This window comes from Labrus mixtus, chromosome 14 (genome assembly GCF_963584025.1).
Source record: "Labrus mixtus chromosome 14, fLabMix1.1, whole genome shotgun sequence".
NCBI classification, from domain to species: Eukaryota; Metazoa; Chordata; class Actinopteri; order Labriformes; family Labridae; genus Labrus; species Labrus mixtus.
The window spans coordinates 12528600-12546447 of record NC_083625.1 but is presented as its reverse complement, the minus strand read 5'-3'; the positions used below and the strand labels follow the sequence as shown (position 1 = coordinate 12546447).

Below are 17848 nucleotides of genomic sequence, written 5' to 3'. Positions count from 1 at the left end.
TGGAATGGGTGCAAAGTAAGACAAATTAAGAAAAGTCCTAAGCAGAAATGTTTGGCCACTGTAAGAGTTTTTATCTGCTTCTTGCATTGAGCGTAACGTTTTCTGAGAATGTACGAGGATAATAGTCAGTGTAATCAAAAGTTCTATGATCTTAAGTTGGTCAGAGGCTATTTTCAGCCAGCTGCAAACACCTGCGGGAACAGAGCGGAAGCTTTCTGTTAAGCGCCACAAGCCCTGTCATCCCAACGACGAAGGGGACTGCCAGCACGCAGGAGCCCACGCCCACCGTGTCTCGGCTCCTATCAGTCACTGTCAGCACAGCTGGTCCATGAGATTAGACCCAGAGTGTCAGCAGCAGCTCTTGACGGTTGTCTCAGTAAAGTAACATCTTTGTGGCACTGCCATGTTAGAAATGAAGACAAATAGCTTTTGACATGAACCTTGTGGTTTTGCGACCTTTCTCCCCCCTCCTCCTCTTCCTCCTCACTTCTGACACCAAGAAGTGTTTTGTCTTTCACTTGACTGAAGAGTATAATCGTGTTCTTAGTGACTTTTTTTCCATAAGCCTTTCATTCCACCATATGTCATTGCGATACACCAGCCACACCTCTTTCTTATTTGTGCCATAGTGCAATCAAGTTTATCTTCAACATCTGGCCCGGTAGTCAAATCTTAAAAGCGGACACACTCTCGAAACAAAATGATCGCGCTTCTTTTTTTGCAGAACGTGTGTCCATTACCAAAGTCAAATTCTCATACCAAAGGCATCAAAAAAACGGATGCTTTGTCACAGCTTTCAGCATCTCATCCTGCCGACAAGCTACCCTTCAGCGTCTGCCTCAGTGGTTTCAGATAGCTGTAGAGCTCCGAACCTAACATTATGACACGCTCAAGAGGAACAACCCTTAGTGATGTAGTACAACCAACAAGGATCACATGAGTAGTTATCCAAACAACAATTCACCCAGAAGACCAGAGTTCTGTCTGTAATCAAAAGTAGACTGTTTTGTTGGTAAAAGTATATCCCATCAGATTTTACCTATAACATAAGCCGTGTCATTTTCTAGAGCCTTAAGCCAACCAGACAGTTTGACATTAACTATGTGTCAGACAGGAAGAAAACAGATTGCTACCATGTGTGTCTGTGTGACTTCCAACAGTCCCCACATGTACTTTGGGCAGCAGTATACGTCCCTTGTGTGCATTCTTTGAGACACCAACAGTGTTTGAAATCCCTTTGTTTCGGACATAGTCTGGGTTAGTTAGTGCTGTCACATCACGACAACAAGATTCCTGTTTTGAATTCCTCAGCGGACAGGAAAGTGTGTTCCCCCCCCCATGCATGCACGGGTTCTCTCCAGGTACTCTCCAGCTTCCTTCCACAGTCTAAACTCATGCTCTTCAGGTTAACTGGTGACTCTAAATTGCCCTTACTTGTGAGTGTAAGCGTGAAAGTGTGTCTGTCTCTAAATGTCAGACCTGTGATTGATTGGCGAGCAGTTCACGGTGTGCCCTGACTCTCGCCCCAATGACAGCTGGGATCGGCTCCGGCCACGCGACGCCCAAACAGGACGAGCGGCGTGGATAATGGATGGATGACATAGTCTAAACACAAGACTGACAGGTAAAATCCTGGTTTGCATTTGCTAAAGAACGACTAGAAGCTTAAGGCCCCAAAGATGACAGTTAATGAATGTCCAAAACGCACGGCTGCACTTCATCTTTCTTTCTTTCTTTTAACAACGGTGCATCAAAAAGGTTGTTTTCTCCTTCAAACTTTGTTCTTTGCTCCTCTAAAAAACATTCCACTCACAATCTTACAGCTAAAAAATAAATCATGAAATGACAAAACAAATTAAATTAGGCATATTGAATTATTTCCCTGTTTGGAAATGATGCACAAAATGTCTTAAATGACTATTTAAAGAGATCCTAAACAGTACTAGTGCATTTCTGTGTCATTACCACATCACCGATTCCTGCACAGTTTTAAGACCAGGTTAAGCACACTTTCCTTTACATTATACACCTACAGCGATAAGATGCCCTGTGGTTTTCATCCCACAATGGGAATCTGACAGAGCGTAACCTCACAGCACGCGCGTGTCTATGGAAACAGTTCAGCGGCGGCAGCAGGGTAATGTGCTCAGCGGCACGTGGCCTATTAATTAGAGAGGGGGAACCATGCAACTCCTCTGTTTCACGCTTCAGCTGCGGACAGACACACACACCTTCACACACACACACACACACACACACACACATTTCCAACAAGTGCAAGCTTGCATAGACAGACGTGATTAAAACACAGAAAGCATCCTTTGACACACTGTCTGAGAGGGCAGGAAGTGACACATTCTCCTGGCAGAAAGAAGCATGAGGGGGAGTGAAGAGGTTCTACAGGGTTAAAGTTAAGTTTTGTTTTTGCACCGTTATGAGCTTTGTGAACAACACGGTGCGACATTTTGAGGAGTGTGTCAACGACTTAAAACATGCACTAAGGGCTGCACATTTAATCGAAATACAATTTAAAGCTAAAATAGTGCTTTGAAAACAATAATTATGCTAAAAATGATCAATATTTTCGCAACCCCAAAAAAGGAAGCTACATTTCTTAAAGTTAGCGGAAACAATTGGAAACTTGCAGCCAAACAGTAAACTATGCAATATTTAAAAACCCTGCCTTGAGCTATCTGTCTGTTTCACTACAGTGCATGGTTGTGTGAGTGATGGTGGGCAGTGATACTGTAACCCTGTGACACACAAAACCTGAGAATGTCAACAACAGTTTGTTTGTGCACGTGTGTTGGCCTCCTGTGTGACTCGAACACAGCGAGGCTACACCAACTAATAGATACTGTGTTTTCTGTTGATGTGTTTTGACAGATTATGAGCTGAGGGGCTCCTTTATACATTACAAACATTACTTACACATTCTTCAGTAGTTTCTTGTTAATAACGTAAGCATCTCTTTATGATCGAATTCGAGAACAAATTAAGTTTCCCGAGCAGTAATCCCCTGCCATGTACTACACGATAAGAGTTTACCTTTTAGTGAGGACACTATCTGTACCCTTCTCTGCTGTATGTTTTGTCTCACACACCCAACAGTCTGATAAGAAGCTGATTTCACTCGTGTTTTACTCTGTTGCCTTCTCTACCACACACTTTAAACAGCGGAAAAACACGTGCGATTCACCACCCGAAGGCCTCTCCCCCTCCCACAGATGTGCTGATGATTAAGGGGATAAGGAGCTGTGAGAGGAAGCTGTCCCCCCCTGAAGAAGTCCCACGACTTCCTCTCTTGGCTGTCATCTGCGCCCACTCCGCCCTCCTCCCTGCTACATCTGACACATGCAGGTGTGGATCTGTCCTCCTCTGAGGCACTCGAGGAACAGAAACAGGAGCCAAAGCAGAGGCTGTATATATTTGTATAAGAAAGTGCAAACATCGTGGGGATATATACGCTTTAAGAATGCCTGCCGAACAGGATGACGTCGGACAGAGAGATGAGCAGCAACTCAACTGTTGCTTCAAGGCTTTAAGTTGAACAACTTTGAAGCTAGAAGCAGGATGTCAAATGAACTTTTCTGCCTAATGAAATCACCTCATGTTCCAGAAGGCAAACCGAAAGCAATTTATTATTTTATGATACACTTATGATGTTTTTGTTTATCTATTCTGTCCACAGGACTTCTCACATGCTCCTTCTGGTGTAAAATATGCATTACAGGTACATTTATGTAAATCAATGTGCAGACCACATGCTAAAAATGCATTCATTTGACAATTTCTATTTAATTTTAGTGCTAACAAGTCATTCGTCTAACTCCAAGACGCTGACTTTCAATGGAAAGGTAAAGAGAGAGGGAGATCATGATGAGCTGTTGAGGGTATATGCTGCAGTTTCTTTCCCGTACTGTATGTACACAGTCCAGTGAAAACTGAATACCTATACAAGGTGGAGTCATCGTCAAAGGCTACGTTTTCTTTTCTGGTAAAGCATCACTTCTTCCACTGCGGCCCCTGAAGTGTCAAAGACTCCCACTGTGCTGCAGCGGGCAGCTCACACACACAGAGTGACTGTACCAGGCTGCACAGAGGGGACTGAGCAGCCGACATCCAAATTAAATAACTCCTCAGAGCCAAAAGTGTTGCTGCTGCTGCTGCTGCTGAGGAGGGGTTTAACAGTAAAGGACTGAACTAATGAAGAGAGAGCTTTCACACTGGATCCACAGCAAGGAGATTTGACTTTACACTCCGGACTGTAGATCAGAACTATTCAATGGGCTTACATTGGGCCAGATCAGGCCCTTTCATGGCAACAAATCTGGCCATTTTATAATATATTTAGGTTTTGAATAAAAAAAAAAAAGTATTGACATATTTCTTCCAATAAGAGAAATTGACTCTGCTTTGGATGATGTACGTTTATTTACAGGAAAGTGTTTGCTTGTCGATACTGAGGTCTTCTACAAATAAAGAGATGGATTGTCAACGCATTTAAATCCAGAGATCTGATAGTTTATGTAAATGTTTGCCCCCTTGGCACTCTTAAAAAAAGTAGGTAAATAACTTTCATGCTGAAATTGCACAATTTTTTATTTTATTTTTTTAAATGGTCAAAATTGTCAGAAAATACATTTCGACAAGCCGCATATAAAGTACCTCAACTTACTTTCAGTCAATTGATGTGTACCACTTTTCTATGACACCCAAAGCCACAGTGTGACGACAACCTGAGTTCGTTATGCAGCTTAAAACTGAACCAACAGCATTGTTGAAATAGTACGCTGGGGCGGTGGAGCATTAACAGATGATCAGAAATAGTCACAACTTTAGGCTAAGAAAGACCAAGATATGTGCATCACAGTTCAATACTACTTCATGTTTGACATCTGTCAATTGGTAAAAATGAATCATATTGGAGTAGTTCTTGAAACACCTTTATGGGAGATCACTAGAGTGTCGAAGTTTTGGAGGAGACGATGGAGCAACATGTAAACAAATTAAGAAAGAAGAAGCTGCTCTGACAGCTTAATTCAGCAACAACATCTTCTTTCGCAAGCATCAATGACGTTTGAATGGACAAAGATCCATTAAAAAGGTCTCTCCCTTAGAGTAGTATTGCGAGGTTGCAGGTGCCTCATATCTCTGAAGTCTCACTCACCTTGTAGACCTTTCCAAACGCACCGTCGCCCAACTCGCCGATTAATTCCCATAAGTCGTTTGGGTTGATGTCCCGGTGGACGTGCTCGTACTGCTTAACTTTCTTTTTTAATTCAATCGTGGGCAAACGGAGTATTCTGCTGAATCTAGCGAATGCCATCATACACAACTAAAACACATCCAGCTGAAACCAAAAAAAAGAAGATTATCGAAGGGCTCTAAATGGAGAGCATTACGCACGCAGAGACGCGTGGCTCGTACGAAAAAAAAAAAACAACAACACTTGTATACTTCTTTAGCAAGAGTCTGAACTATATCAACGTAGTTATTCTAGTCAGTCCATCGCAAACGTTGCTTCTGAAGCCAGGGTGGTAATATTCCCATTCACAGTGTGCGGTGTAGCTGTGACCACCTGCCGCTGAAACACGATGGAGTTAGTCTCTCGTCCGTCTGCCTGCCTGTCTGTCAGTCAGGTTGACTTGTTGCTTCAAAGTGAGCGCAAAAGCCCCACCTCGTTACTCAACAACCAGCCCAGTGCCGTCATGGAAATGTAGTTTCTTCGAAAGGACAGGTCGTCGTCACTGCAGCGATGATGATGTACAAGGACTTCACGTCCGGGTCTGTGATGGGCGGGTCCGCAGACACATCCAACAGCTGGGACGAGAACCGAGAACTCGGAGCTCTGGTGGAATTACGTCTTTTACATAAGAAGGCCTTCTTTTTTTTTTTTTTTTTCGTCGTTCTTAACGTCTGTTTTTATTTATGTTTTCTTGAAGAACAAAACAGTTGAGACTGGTGGGTGGGTGTTGGGGGGGGGGGGGGGGGTGCTACCTGTAAACCCTGTTTAGCCTGTATTAAGCTTTTTAATCACAACCCATCGTCCTGCTGCTTTCTCTGAGGTGTCTTTTCTCTTATTTGAAGTGCTTGCTGGCTCACTCTACTTGCTCATCAGGTTTTCATTTGAGTTGTAGCGCCCTCTAGTGGCACGCTCAACTCAGCAAACTTGTACCTGCTAAGTAGAAGGGGGATATTTTAAAACCTAATCAATTACGTCATTATTCATAAACATCCCCACTATATCAGCGTTTTTTATTTATTTATTTATTTATTTGACTTTTGGTGTTTTATGTAATTTGAAATGACTTAATTACCGTGTGTGTGTGTGTGTGTGTGTGTGTGTGTGTGTGTGTGTGTGTGTGTGTGTACATCCAAATGTTTTTCTTTATCCTCCTGAAACCATCTGAGTAACAATAGTTCTACATTATCATTCACAACAACTGGAAAGAGATTTGAAAATGAAGTCTACGATGATCCTTCCCGATTTGCTGCTTGTTTTGAAATCCTTTTTATATTAATTCACCTTCAGTTGCATTCTATAAATAAGTACAACTCTTGGTTGTTGCCTTTTTTTATTTACTCTGAGTCCTTGGTGGTCAGTTTTCACACTTAAAACGTTTGAGAACCAAAGGTAAAGTATGAGAACGCATCTGATGTTCACTTGTGTTATAAACTGCTGCTCGAAAACAGGAAAAAATTGTTTTGAAAAAAAGGAGTAAAACAAGGAGTAAGGAAGGAGTAAAACAACTATTACAATTTAGATCAAATCCAGGTCTCATGACTTTTGATCTATGTGACTTAACACAACGCTGACATTTACAGAGTATGTTCATTCTGGAAAATCTGAACTTCAGTGACATTTGTCCTTCAGAAAGCACAAAGTATTTCAGAGTGAAACTTGTTGGCCTTCATTAACCATTTAATTTGCATGAGTCATTTTCTCTTACAATTCTATGAAGGATAGGCCAAACAATTAAGTGCTGGATAACCAGGTTTGGACAGGAAGATTTGGTAGCAGTGAGCTGATGTCATGCTTTGGCACTGAGCTGTCGTAATATGCTGGACATCTCTTCCGTTTTACAATGTTCATCCTGTCATGTTTCCATTCTTGGCATGATGCGTGTGAACATTAGTTCTTCAAACCTATTGAAAAACATATTGTTAAATGTTCTCTACAATATAGATATATTGAACTGATTTGATCATACTCCTGTAAATCCCTAAAGAATGTAGGCCTACAGTAAAGAGGCACAATCGAACATGTCCATACAAGCCCACAGAGGTTTTGTATGTGTCTGTGTCTGTATATTTTCGATGACTACAAAACTGACATATCTAAGTCCTTTTTTTTTTTTTTACAGACAAAAGCAAATAGTTCACTCAGTAAATGTGTTTTATATTGTGAATAAATCACTACATTAAATAAAGGTAGGTGTCAGATTCTGAACAGGTTAAAATATCAATACTATAAGAACACATAAGAAATATATTGGATGTGTTGTATTGTAAGCTATGACATACTATATGTGTTTATGTAATGTAGTTCACTTTGGATGGAGCAGAGATCTTTAATGCACTTCTTTTATTGACAGAGTAAAGATGAATTGCAGTGAGACTTGGACAGTGTGTGTGTAGCTTCGATTATAATGATTAGAGTAACCCATATTTGACCCACCGGTAATTTATATTCCTAGTCTGCTGGTGCACAAGAAAAAAAAAAAAGAATGAGACTACATTGTTATATTATCAAAATGTCAAATGAGGGAAAAAAGGCATTTTAATACATTTATTACGTGAAATGTTCCCAAAGTCAGAAAACAGAGGATATGTTTTGGTAATACGTGTTAAAAAAAGATGATTAAAGTAATGATACATTTAAGTGAAATATAAATCTTGTCTGTCAATCATGGCAGATGTTTTAAGTTTAAGATTTGGAGGGGCTTTTATTTTTAGAGATAGAGTCAGTAATCAGTGAGAGAGAGAGAGAGAGAGAGAGAGAGAGAGAGAGAGAGTGGGGAATGACATTCGGAAAAGGAGCCACAGGTCAAATTCAAACCCGGGCCGCCCGCTTGCAGGACGATGCCCCCGTACATGGGGCACGCACACTAACCGCTAGGCTACCATTGCCCCAATTATTGCAGATGTTTAAAGGATGTACATAGAGGGACTGTAAGGGTCTCTCTGAGCAGGCTGTAACATTGGCCTTATAGATGTTAGCGCTCCAATGCTGCACAGTCATAGCTGGTGAACACCAATTCCTGTAAAAAAAGAAGAAAAAAACATGTTAGGTTTTCACTGATCAAGTATAAATTCAGAAAGCTATCTATTGAGGCTTCACATTAATATACCACAACAATTACAGGTCACAACATGACATGTGCAAAGACTCCATTTACTCTCTTTCCTGTCAGTGGTTGACCTAAATTAGAGCTCAGGCTTTTAATTTTATCATCATCGTAGTTTACTTAATTGACCACAATTAAAGGGAATTAACTGTGTCCCCTTGAGACAGACTCTGTGGCCTGGTCTGCACCGACAGGTCATGTCAGTCTGTTATGAAAAAAAACCACAAACAGGCACAGACCCAGATGTGCCTTACGTGACGGTTCAGGTGCACTGCAGGATCAAAAACCCCACTGAGAACTCAACATTTTTCATAATCTGCTTCCTAAAGCCTGTTTAATCCTGTGAAATGACCCACTGAGTGACCCATTAACCAGCAGGCAGCGTGAATGCATCGCATCATTTTTTTTTCCTTTTTTCTGTTCCGTGTCAGGCTGCAGTGAAGACTCTAGCTCAGTGGAGTTCATATATTTTGTGACTTTAAAATATGGATGAATGAATAATTATTATTTTATCTGAAAATCCAAGATGCAAACCATTAAGATAAAACATTCATCAGCACATTTATACTAGGACATTGCTAGTTTTGTGCAGATATGGGGCAATAATCATGAGGCCTGTTACTCAACAATCACAAGAACGGACAAAAGTGTGTTTACTTCATCATCTTTGACTGCAGATCACTTTTTGTCCTTACACATTTATTTCTACCTATTTGCCTATAAGACACATCCTAAAAGTATAATTTCACTTCAGTTTCTTAAACTTTAACCACTAGTCCTGTCTTACCCCGTGACATTTCTCCGACATGAAGATGAAGAGCTGCCTCAGAGTGGACCCCAGCTTCCTCACGTCTCTGGTGTAGGCGCAGCGCCGCTGTCGCAGTTCCTCTATCAGGGACATGTAGGTCCTCATTTTGTACATCACACACGCATTCTGAGGGCAGGACTAGTAATTAGTGTCCGAGCCTGATTTACAGCCGAGGTTTGCAGTCAAAATACCACAGATGTTTGTGTAGACTTTTGAAAAACAGATGGAGAACTCAAGACAGACGAAGTGTAAGGATCAGGAATCACATTTTCTTTCCATGTGTGTGTTTTCACTGAGTGGTTTGCAGTGTTCACTTTTTCTGAACTTTGGCAATTCTAATCCAATAAACATGTTTATGTCACAATTACATGTCATTTGAAGTCATACTTACATGGACATCAAGGTAGAGATCCGGCATGTGGTCCATGCAGTAACCCTGGAAGGAAAAACAATTTAACCTTTGCAACATAATGCAACCAACTTTTATGCCAAATGTCCCTAAAGTCTGAGACATTTTAGGTTAAGGCTCTTAAGCTCCTTTAGAATTGAGTTTTTTTTCCAGATAAACTAAATTATGCATCCCTCTATTTATTAAGATAATAAATGAATGAATGAAACATAAACTGTCTTAGTGTTTTTCTTTTCTAATTTGACATGCTTTATTAATCCCTGAGGGAAATTCTGGTTTTACACTCTGTTAATGACAGACATGCTTCTTACACAAATAGACACATGCACAAACAGGACATGCATTAGTGGAGAGATGTCAGAGTGGGGCTGCTACACACTGCTGCCCAGGAGGCACGCCAGAGCTGTCGATGATTCGATGCCTTGCTCAAGGCCACCTTGGCAGTACTCTGAATGTTCCCTGGCACCTCTTCAGCTACCAGACCAACGCTCATGGGTCTGTACCGGGACTTGATCTGGCGTCCCCCAGGTTCCCAACCCAAGTCCCTACAGACTGAGCTACTGCCGCCCCCAAAACAGTTTACGACCCACCAAACACACAACACGACATAAAGACCTAAAAAGTGAATACACAGCATGACAGTAGCACATAAGACCATTGAAGAATCTAAACTCTGAAATTGTTCAATTCAATAACCACAGCTTAAATCTATAACCAGAGATAACGCAGCTGCTGACTCACAGTTTCATAGTCCCTCTTCAGGTGTGCAGCCCACTGGGTGATCTCCCGTGCCATGCTCAGCACCTTAGAGTAGCACGTTGGAGGGAAGAAAGGGGAGCTCAGAGCCAGCGGCACCAAGCAGGAAAAGAGCAACAAGTGGTTGAAGACTGCCATGACTCACTGTCACCTTCGGCTCTGACAGAAACCTCTGATTGTTTGTTTGTGTGACCCAATGTCACACATGCAGCCACGTATGCATGCAGACAGATTTGAACACCCCCCCCTGTTTACTCCAGACTGACACAGACACTGCTGAGGAATGACAGGCGGCAACACAATACGTCAGATAAGACAGTGCTACACTTTATAGGAGATTCAGGGGAGGATCAAGAGAGTATACACATTCAATGTTTTTTTTTTAATCCAAATATTTCAGTATTAAGAAGACAAAAAAGTAGTTGAGGGCAGCTTCAGGGCAAAGTTATATCTTTTGAACAAGATTTTTTTTGCAGATGTGCTCAGATGTTTTTAGTCATCAATTACCAAATTAAACTCAAAAGACAAACATACTTACTTTAAAGTACCCAAAGTAGAAATATTCAGAACGTGAATCATCATCTATAAGTAGCAGCTTTTTTAATAGGATGTAAAGCTTGATGCTTCAATACAAGAGCCTTCATATTGTATTTAATGATGTCATCATGTAAGTGTCTATACTATTCACCACACAGTATATATGCTGCTAAACATCTTATCTCTTAGAATCAGCTGAATAGCGTCAGACAGCTTATGTAGCTCATGCACATTCAATTAAAAACATTGCTTTACTCTATCAGCTACTGTCTCAGGATCCCCATATCACCAAAGACAGAAACCAGGTTATTTTTATACTTTCTATATTCTTTTTCGCATATGTTTTCATTGCTGCATGCATTTGGATTCAGAGCACACTTAGATAACTCGAAGAGAAATGTTCTTTATAAATAACCCTGCCTGGCGTCTTGAGATTCAGACAGTCATGAGTCCAAAAAACAGACCTAAAGGTTCAAACCACTGTCTCTTTTTTTTATTATGAATATTTGGACCTTTATCATCAAGCTGCAGGTGTGTTGCTTTCAGTGTTAAGTTATTCTGTTTTTTTTTTTTACTTCAGTGGAAGGGAGAAGATAAGAAAGCAAAACAAATCAATGAGCACACAGAAAGTTGATGAGTGGCATCACTACCCACAGACTACCAGAGTTCTATATTTCAGCTTCTCGTGTCTAACATAACATTTAGTCTACTGCTTCTTTTAATGTTACTAAGAAGCTGATTACAACGGAGTATCATGAACACAATCAAGAAAAAAGTATGTTAAATAAAATCTCTGTTAGTGAAACTACATATATTCCTTGAACAAAATAAAGAAAAGCTACCAAATAGCGTCCGTTGGAATCTAATAATATAGAACAGAACCGCAAAGCCTATACCTTGGCAGATGTGCCATATTGAGACTTTTTTAAGTTAGGAAGGAGCTAAAGGTTTTACTGCTTATACTTTGTCAAGAAGAGTGATTATGAAAAGTGACTTATACTGTAAAATATTTTTTAACATTACAGAGCACTCATATTCATTCTGGCTGCTTTCATATCATGTAATGTTATTCATGTCCACTAGATGGGGCTATTTATACGGATTTCAACTTATCTTCCTGTGCATCCTAATAGGGATAGTCCTTTAGAGTCATGTTAAAGTTTTGCACATAGTTTTTTTTTTTGTCCTTAATTAGAATCCAAATCAATTCAAACACGACTTTTCTATGACTGATCTCTTTACAGGCAAAGAAAAATATCGTCTCTAGTCAATCTAGGACAGCCTTGGCCCTGGCTGAGGCCTCCTGCAGGTTAAGTAGCTTCCCTCTGTCTCTGTCCAGCTGTGATATGACACCATCATCATTCATCTCATCTAACAAAGCAGCACACTTCCTGATGATGCCAAAACGCAAGACAGAGCGTTGGCCTGCTTTTGACTGATGCTCGTCACCTCTCATAGCGTGTGTGGGGAGTTGAAGGTCTGTCTCCACCATCCATATAAAGATGGATGGCCCACACTGAGGGTGTCTTGGCATGACGGAGAGGCATAAAAAAGGAAGAAAATGTGCAGTGTGCACTGTAAGCATATCTCTGCTCCTGCAGTCCCAACACTCGGACGTCCTCCTCGACCTTGGCCTGCTCAGTTGTCAGGGGACGCCGGGGACCATGCAGTCATTAGAACGGTCCAATGTGTTTTACAGTGAGGTCTTAATGGCCTCTGAAGTTAATGTTTCATAAGAGATTGGACGACAGAAATCTTCCCAGAAGACAGGTTTTCTGGTTTTAAAGCCCTGCTCATTAATGCATATTAATCATAGAGCTAACACACATGAAATGAAGGCTCTTTTTTTTCCTTATGCATTTCTTGGGAAAATCTTGTTTCATTGAACATTCTGGCAGTTATCCTCTCATATCCCTGTGGGATTTCTACAACAACCATGATCCTCTATTTCAAACAAAGTCTCAATAGGACCCAACACTGAAATAGTAAAAAGACAAGGGAGGGAGTGTGAGTTTATCCCATAAACTTTCCTATTTTTGATTTTTAAAGAAATTCAAATCAAATGTTAGGCATCAATCTGTTTTGAAAGTGTTTCATTATTTATCTTAGGAATCTCTCCTCTCAGAGCCCAGACAGTCCTGGCAGACGGCTATCCATCAGTGAGTCTGGTTCTGCTTGACGTTTCTGCCTGTTAAAAGTATATTGTTTTCTTACCACTGTTGCCAAGTACTTGCTCATTGTGAGGTGAATGTTGGGTCTCTCTAAATAAAATGTTTAAGAGTACAGTCTATCCTGCTCTATGCAGTGTGTCCTGAGATAACCTTTGTTGGGATTTGGTGCAATAGAAGTAAAAACGAAAAAATCTACATTTTCAAATGCATAATAATATAATCCATACCTTTTTCTTTTTTTTTTAAATGAATGACTACTTACTCAGTACAACATTTATTTTTCTCACATGCTTATTCAATTTTAAAAAACACAGATATAATATAAGGTACATTTTACTGTATATTATTGTAATTGTAATAATACAATTGTATTGTAATATTGTATAAGAAACAACATACAGTACATTACTGTCAGTGTAGACTCACATTAGAGAGACATTAGTGTCCATCATTATCTCAGTATAATGAAATAATAATTAAATCATTTCAACAACATGCAGCTAGTCTATAAAGAGTCTGTTACTTTACTCATCCTTGAATGTATGTATGTCTGTGTGTGTATGATTGGGGTGGGGGGGGTGGGGGGGGTGGGGGGGGGGGGTGGCATGTTGCTGCGTAGTGAATACACAATCCTGCTCATTCAAGTGCCTTCAAGCAGCGCATAGCACACTAGTATTGGCTGTAGGGGGCGCTGTTCTAATGCTGACTATGACCTCTGACTCCCAGGTTAGAAAAAAGGGTTTCAAAAAGAGTATTTGAAGCAATGTTATTGTATTATTTGAAATCAAAAGATCTATGGGGAGATGTGTGATTGATCATTGGTCATTCTGGTTGGTTGCTGGTTCTACAAAACAGGTCTACTTGTAAACCCAGAAGAGAGAACTCGCCATGTAGTGACGTTTGTAGATAATTGACCTATTGAGCTATCTGAAAGTCACAACCCCTGTCATAGGCCAGGCTAGATAAAAAAAAAAAAAAAACATTTCCTGACCAGTACATATTAAAGAGTTAGTTTAGCTCTGAAAATCCAAACGCTGACACATATTCATCTGTTTTTGTTAATGATTAAATAAATATGAATGAGATTTGAATGTTAAAGTGAGGGAACCCTCTCCCCTACAGCACATCAGTTCAGAGCAGCCTGTGACACGTGCCTCGTCCGCCAGAACGCACGCGGGTGGCCACCAGTCGGTCCATTCCCAGCACTGCGATGAGGAGGTCAGTCGCTGAGCAGTTTATCCCCGTTAAACCCCATCTCTGCTCCCCGCTCTCTCCTCTTTCCTCTTTTCATTCAGAAGCATCGCACTTCGCAACACACTTCTCGTCGGCTCGTCCCCCCACCCCCCGTCACGTCTCGCCGAGTGGTTCCGTTTCTCGTGAGGAAGGTGTCCCGGTGCGTCTGCGTGCGTCCGAGCTTCTGGACAAAGTGACGCTGTGAGGTGCACTGTTGCTGCTCCCCTGTCTCCTCACGGCTCTGCAGCAGACCGGGCTGGATGATGGTCCTATTCACAGAGGTAGGTGTCCACAGCTGCTGCTGTTGCCCCGCATGGATGATGTGAGGACGGGGCAAGGGGGTGAGTGGTGCGTGGCTGGTTGTGTGTGTGTGCGTGTGTGTGTGTGTGTGTGTGTGTGTGTGTGTGTGTGTGTGTGTGTGTGTGTGTGTGTGTGTGTGTGTGTGTGTGTGTGTGTGTGTGTTTAGAGGGGGCACTTTTCTATTCAATGCGTGTCTCTCCCAAACGATCAGATAAGGGTTCCGAGCACAATGTCCTCTGCGGGGAGCTCAGCACTGCGGCTTCCCGAACTACTTTTTGAATATGTCATTCACCCTCTGAGGGGAAACTCATATTTATATGCTCATGACCTTATCATGCAGTCAGGGGAATGACATTCATGACAAAGGTTTACCCTGGTGAATTAAATGTTGGCGCGATGACAGGAAGTTTGCCTTCCAGACCCCTAAAAAAAAAATGCAGCTCAGCTCAGTCATTCAATCTGCTTTAGAACTGTGTAAGGGGGAATGCTGCCATTCAGTTAGTTGCCATGGAGGAAAAGGAAAGCAATAATGTAGAATAGGGGATACAATGCACAAAACAAACTTGTAAAAAAACTTACTTTTTGACACTCTCATCTCTTATAGGTTACTATTTAAGATGCTGACATCACTCAACATCATATCAAGGCTTCATATGTCATACTTGCAATAGAGTATGTTCGGTTTTTTCTACTCTAGAAGAACCAAAACTCATCAAATGTCACATCCTGAGGAGGACAGCCTGAGGGATTAAGTGAACAGTCAGAACAGCAGCCAACTATAAATCAAAAAGCCTCCAGTTTAGTGCTCATAATGGGAAAACAAATCGTACCATTCATCACATATGCGCTGCAGACAGTGCTCCACTTGGTTGAGCTTCTTATTAAGATATAAAAATTAAATTATTGATGGAGGGCAGATGAAGGAAAGAGGGAAGGAACAAAGGCGGAAAGGAGGCAGAAAGGATTAATGTACGTTGAAACTCAAATATCGATACTGCAACCCTGACTAGTGTGATACAATTATCAAATCGCTGGTGCCAAATATTGATATATATATTTAATTTAAAAAAAAAATGTAAGTACAGCCCTTGAAACCGCTCTCCCTGTCAATTTGACCCATCGCATCACTACTTCATGACTCCATACTGTGGCGCCTATGACATGAATGAGGTTAATAAACAGTTGACAGTGGGATAAAAGAGGAAGAAGACACAAGATGTTGTATGAAAAGAAACTTAAGGATGCAGCGTGATAAGAGGTGAAACTGAAACACAATTACAGGGAATAAATCCTGCACTTAGCTAATCATTTATAGTGATATGATCGTGTTGGAATAGAGTAATTATCACTGTTCTAGTGATATTATGGTTTTCATGCACCACATATCTCTTAATGTGTCTTGAGTTAGCCTGAGATTACCTCCCGGGGTTCAATCTGTGATGAAAGATGTATCCTCCTCCTATTAAGTGTTATAACGGTCCTAACTATTAACATCAATTCTGTTCTGCTACTTTTGCAGACTCAAGTTTGCTAGTCATGTTTTTATTGATTCTCCTTTTCTTTTCTTTTTTTTAAATCTATATGATAATTATCAATCTGAACGTGGATAAATAGATGCTCTCTAGGTACCTAATCTCTCACAAGCTCAATTTTTCCGACTGTTCCTCCCTCTGCTGACGGTGTCATGTTTTCCTGCCACCCTCACAGGTTAGGCTCTCATTCAACAGAGGGTCACAGCCACAAACGCATCACCCACCCTCCTCCTCCTCCTCCTCCTCCTCCTCCTCCTCCTCCTCCTCCAGGCAGGAGTCATCTGTCTGCCTGTGTTCATCTAAACACCAGTGAAGACGGACAGGAAACATAGACTTTAGTGCTGCTGCCAGAGTGTGCTGTGTGTGTGTATTTCAGCGCTTCAGTGCCTTTAGTGTTCCCCCAAGCCCTCTCCTGTATGTGTGTGTGTGAGCGTCTGCAATGATGGGTGATTGTGTCCAGGTGGAGCATTAAGAGGCAGACAGGACCTGTTCAAGTCAGCAAAACGGAGCCAGCTGCTGCATATGTGTGTGTGTGTTAGTGTGTGTGTGTGAGAGAGCGAGAGACAGGGCTGATCAGTCCAGCACGTGAGACTAGGTGTGTGTGTGTGTCTGTGTGTGTGTGTGTGTGTGATGGGCTAGTGTTGACCAGGCAATGAGTGCGTCTCATAGGCAGAGTGAGGGGCCGTTGGATGCTGAGTTGAGCTAAAGGAGCAGAAAAAGGAGGAGAACCTGCGCAAGGAGCAGTCATGGGGCTCGGACAGTCCAGCAAGGCTCCGGTCACTGACGACACTGACGATGGTGAGTAAGAAAAAACATCCAATTTTCTTCTCTGGCGTTTCATTTTTTTAAAAAGTTTTTTTTTTTTACTTTTGTGGCTCAATTCTTGAACTTATTCAACACATAACTTGAAGTTGTAGTCAGCGTTTTTCTGCAGCCTTATTGATGTGATGTAAGTTATTTTTGTCTTGGTGAATTAATCTTAAGCATAATGAAAGGGTGATCCAATAATATGTTTATAAATACGTGGATGGAATAATATGATGTTGTGCAAAGCAGATATATATATTTTAAAAGTGACGTCATACAAAGTATACAAAATGTGTTCATGGAACTTTATCAATTTCCATCATTTATCAACCGTATCATCAAGTGTTCCTTGTTCCTTTTTTTTAGAAATAATATCCTTCCTGACATAACACAGCTTTTAATCATCAGTATGTCTGGATATTCACATGAAGTGAAGATGATACTAATTTTAACAAATTAAGTGAATCCATTGTTTTCTGGATTGTGTATGGCTTAGTATAATGACATCAAACAGTGAAAGTAAAACATGAGCATACATACCAATCATAGGTGAACACATTACTTAATATGGCTGATATATAAAATCCAAAAGTGGTATTTGAAGAGGTTGCTGCTGGGAGTTGTAGGAGCTGGCTCTTTGGCGTGCGGCGCCAAATGATCCGGCTCACTGACAACATCACTATTTAGTAAAACTAGCAGAAAACTGCTTGAATCTTGCGAGGCCTTTCATCTTGAATATCTTCAGACTTACGGCCATTAGGGTCAATATCAAAAAAAGGAGCTATAATTGAATTGGAGAAGCACTTGTTTTGAAAGTATTTCCTTTTTTTTCTTAGTGGCATGAGTAGGTAATACAATGTGAAAAAAGTATTGATCTCTGTGAAATTAATTCCACTCTGGCTTCATTCCAAAGACTTCAAAGAAGCCCTTGAGTCAGAAGTCCG

General features: G+C 41.0%; 3 protein-coding genes across 3 annotated transcripts in view; 1 reads left to right on the top strand and 2 right to left on the bottom strand.

Annotated features, from left to right (window-relative positions):
• Window positions 1-5683, bottom strand: part of stk10 (serine/threonine kinase 10) — a 43710-nt gene extending 38027 nt beyond the window's left edge. Inside the window, exon 1 of the mRNA XM_061055133.1 lies at window positions 5171-5683. Within this exon, the coding sequence (XP_060911116.1) occupies window positions 5171-5332 (162 nt within the window). The 5' untranslated portion in view covers window positions 5333-5683. The remainder of the gene's footprint in view (window positions 1-5170) is intronic.
• Window positions 5684-8076: 2393 nt separating this feature from the next.
• zmp:0000001268 (CYTL1 domain-containing protein) lies at window positions 8077-10581 on the bottom strand. The gene is made up of 4 exons (XM_061056267.1): window positions 10310-10581; window positions 9551-9595; window positions 9139-9285; window positions 8077-8264 (listed from the first exon to the last, which is right to left on the bottom strand). Exons 1-4 carry the CDS (start codon window positions 10460-10462, stop codon window positions 8220-8222), a joined length of 390 nt encoding a protein of 129 aa, XP_060912250.1. The 5' UTR covers window positions 10463-10581; the 3' UTR covers window positions 8077-8219.
• A 3791-nt stretch (window positions 10582-14372) lies between these two features.
• stk32a (serine/threonine kinase 32A) overlaps window positions 14373-17848 on the top strand; it is a 65026-nt gene continuing 61550 nt past the window's right edge. Inside the window, exons 1-2 of the mRNA XM_061055132.1 lie at window positions 14373-14546; window positions 16273-16895. Coding sequence (XP_060911115.1) covers window positions 16844-16895 — 52 coding nt within the window. The 5' untranslated portion in view covers window positions 14373-14546; window positions 16273-16843. The remainder of the gene's footprint in view (window positions 14547-16272; window positions 16896-17848) is intronic.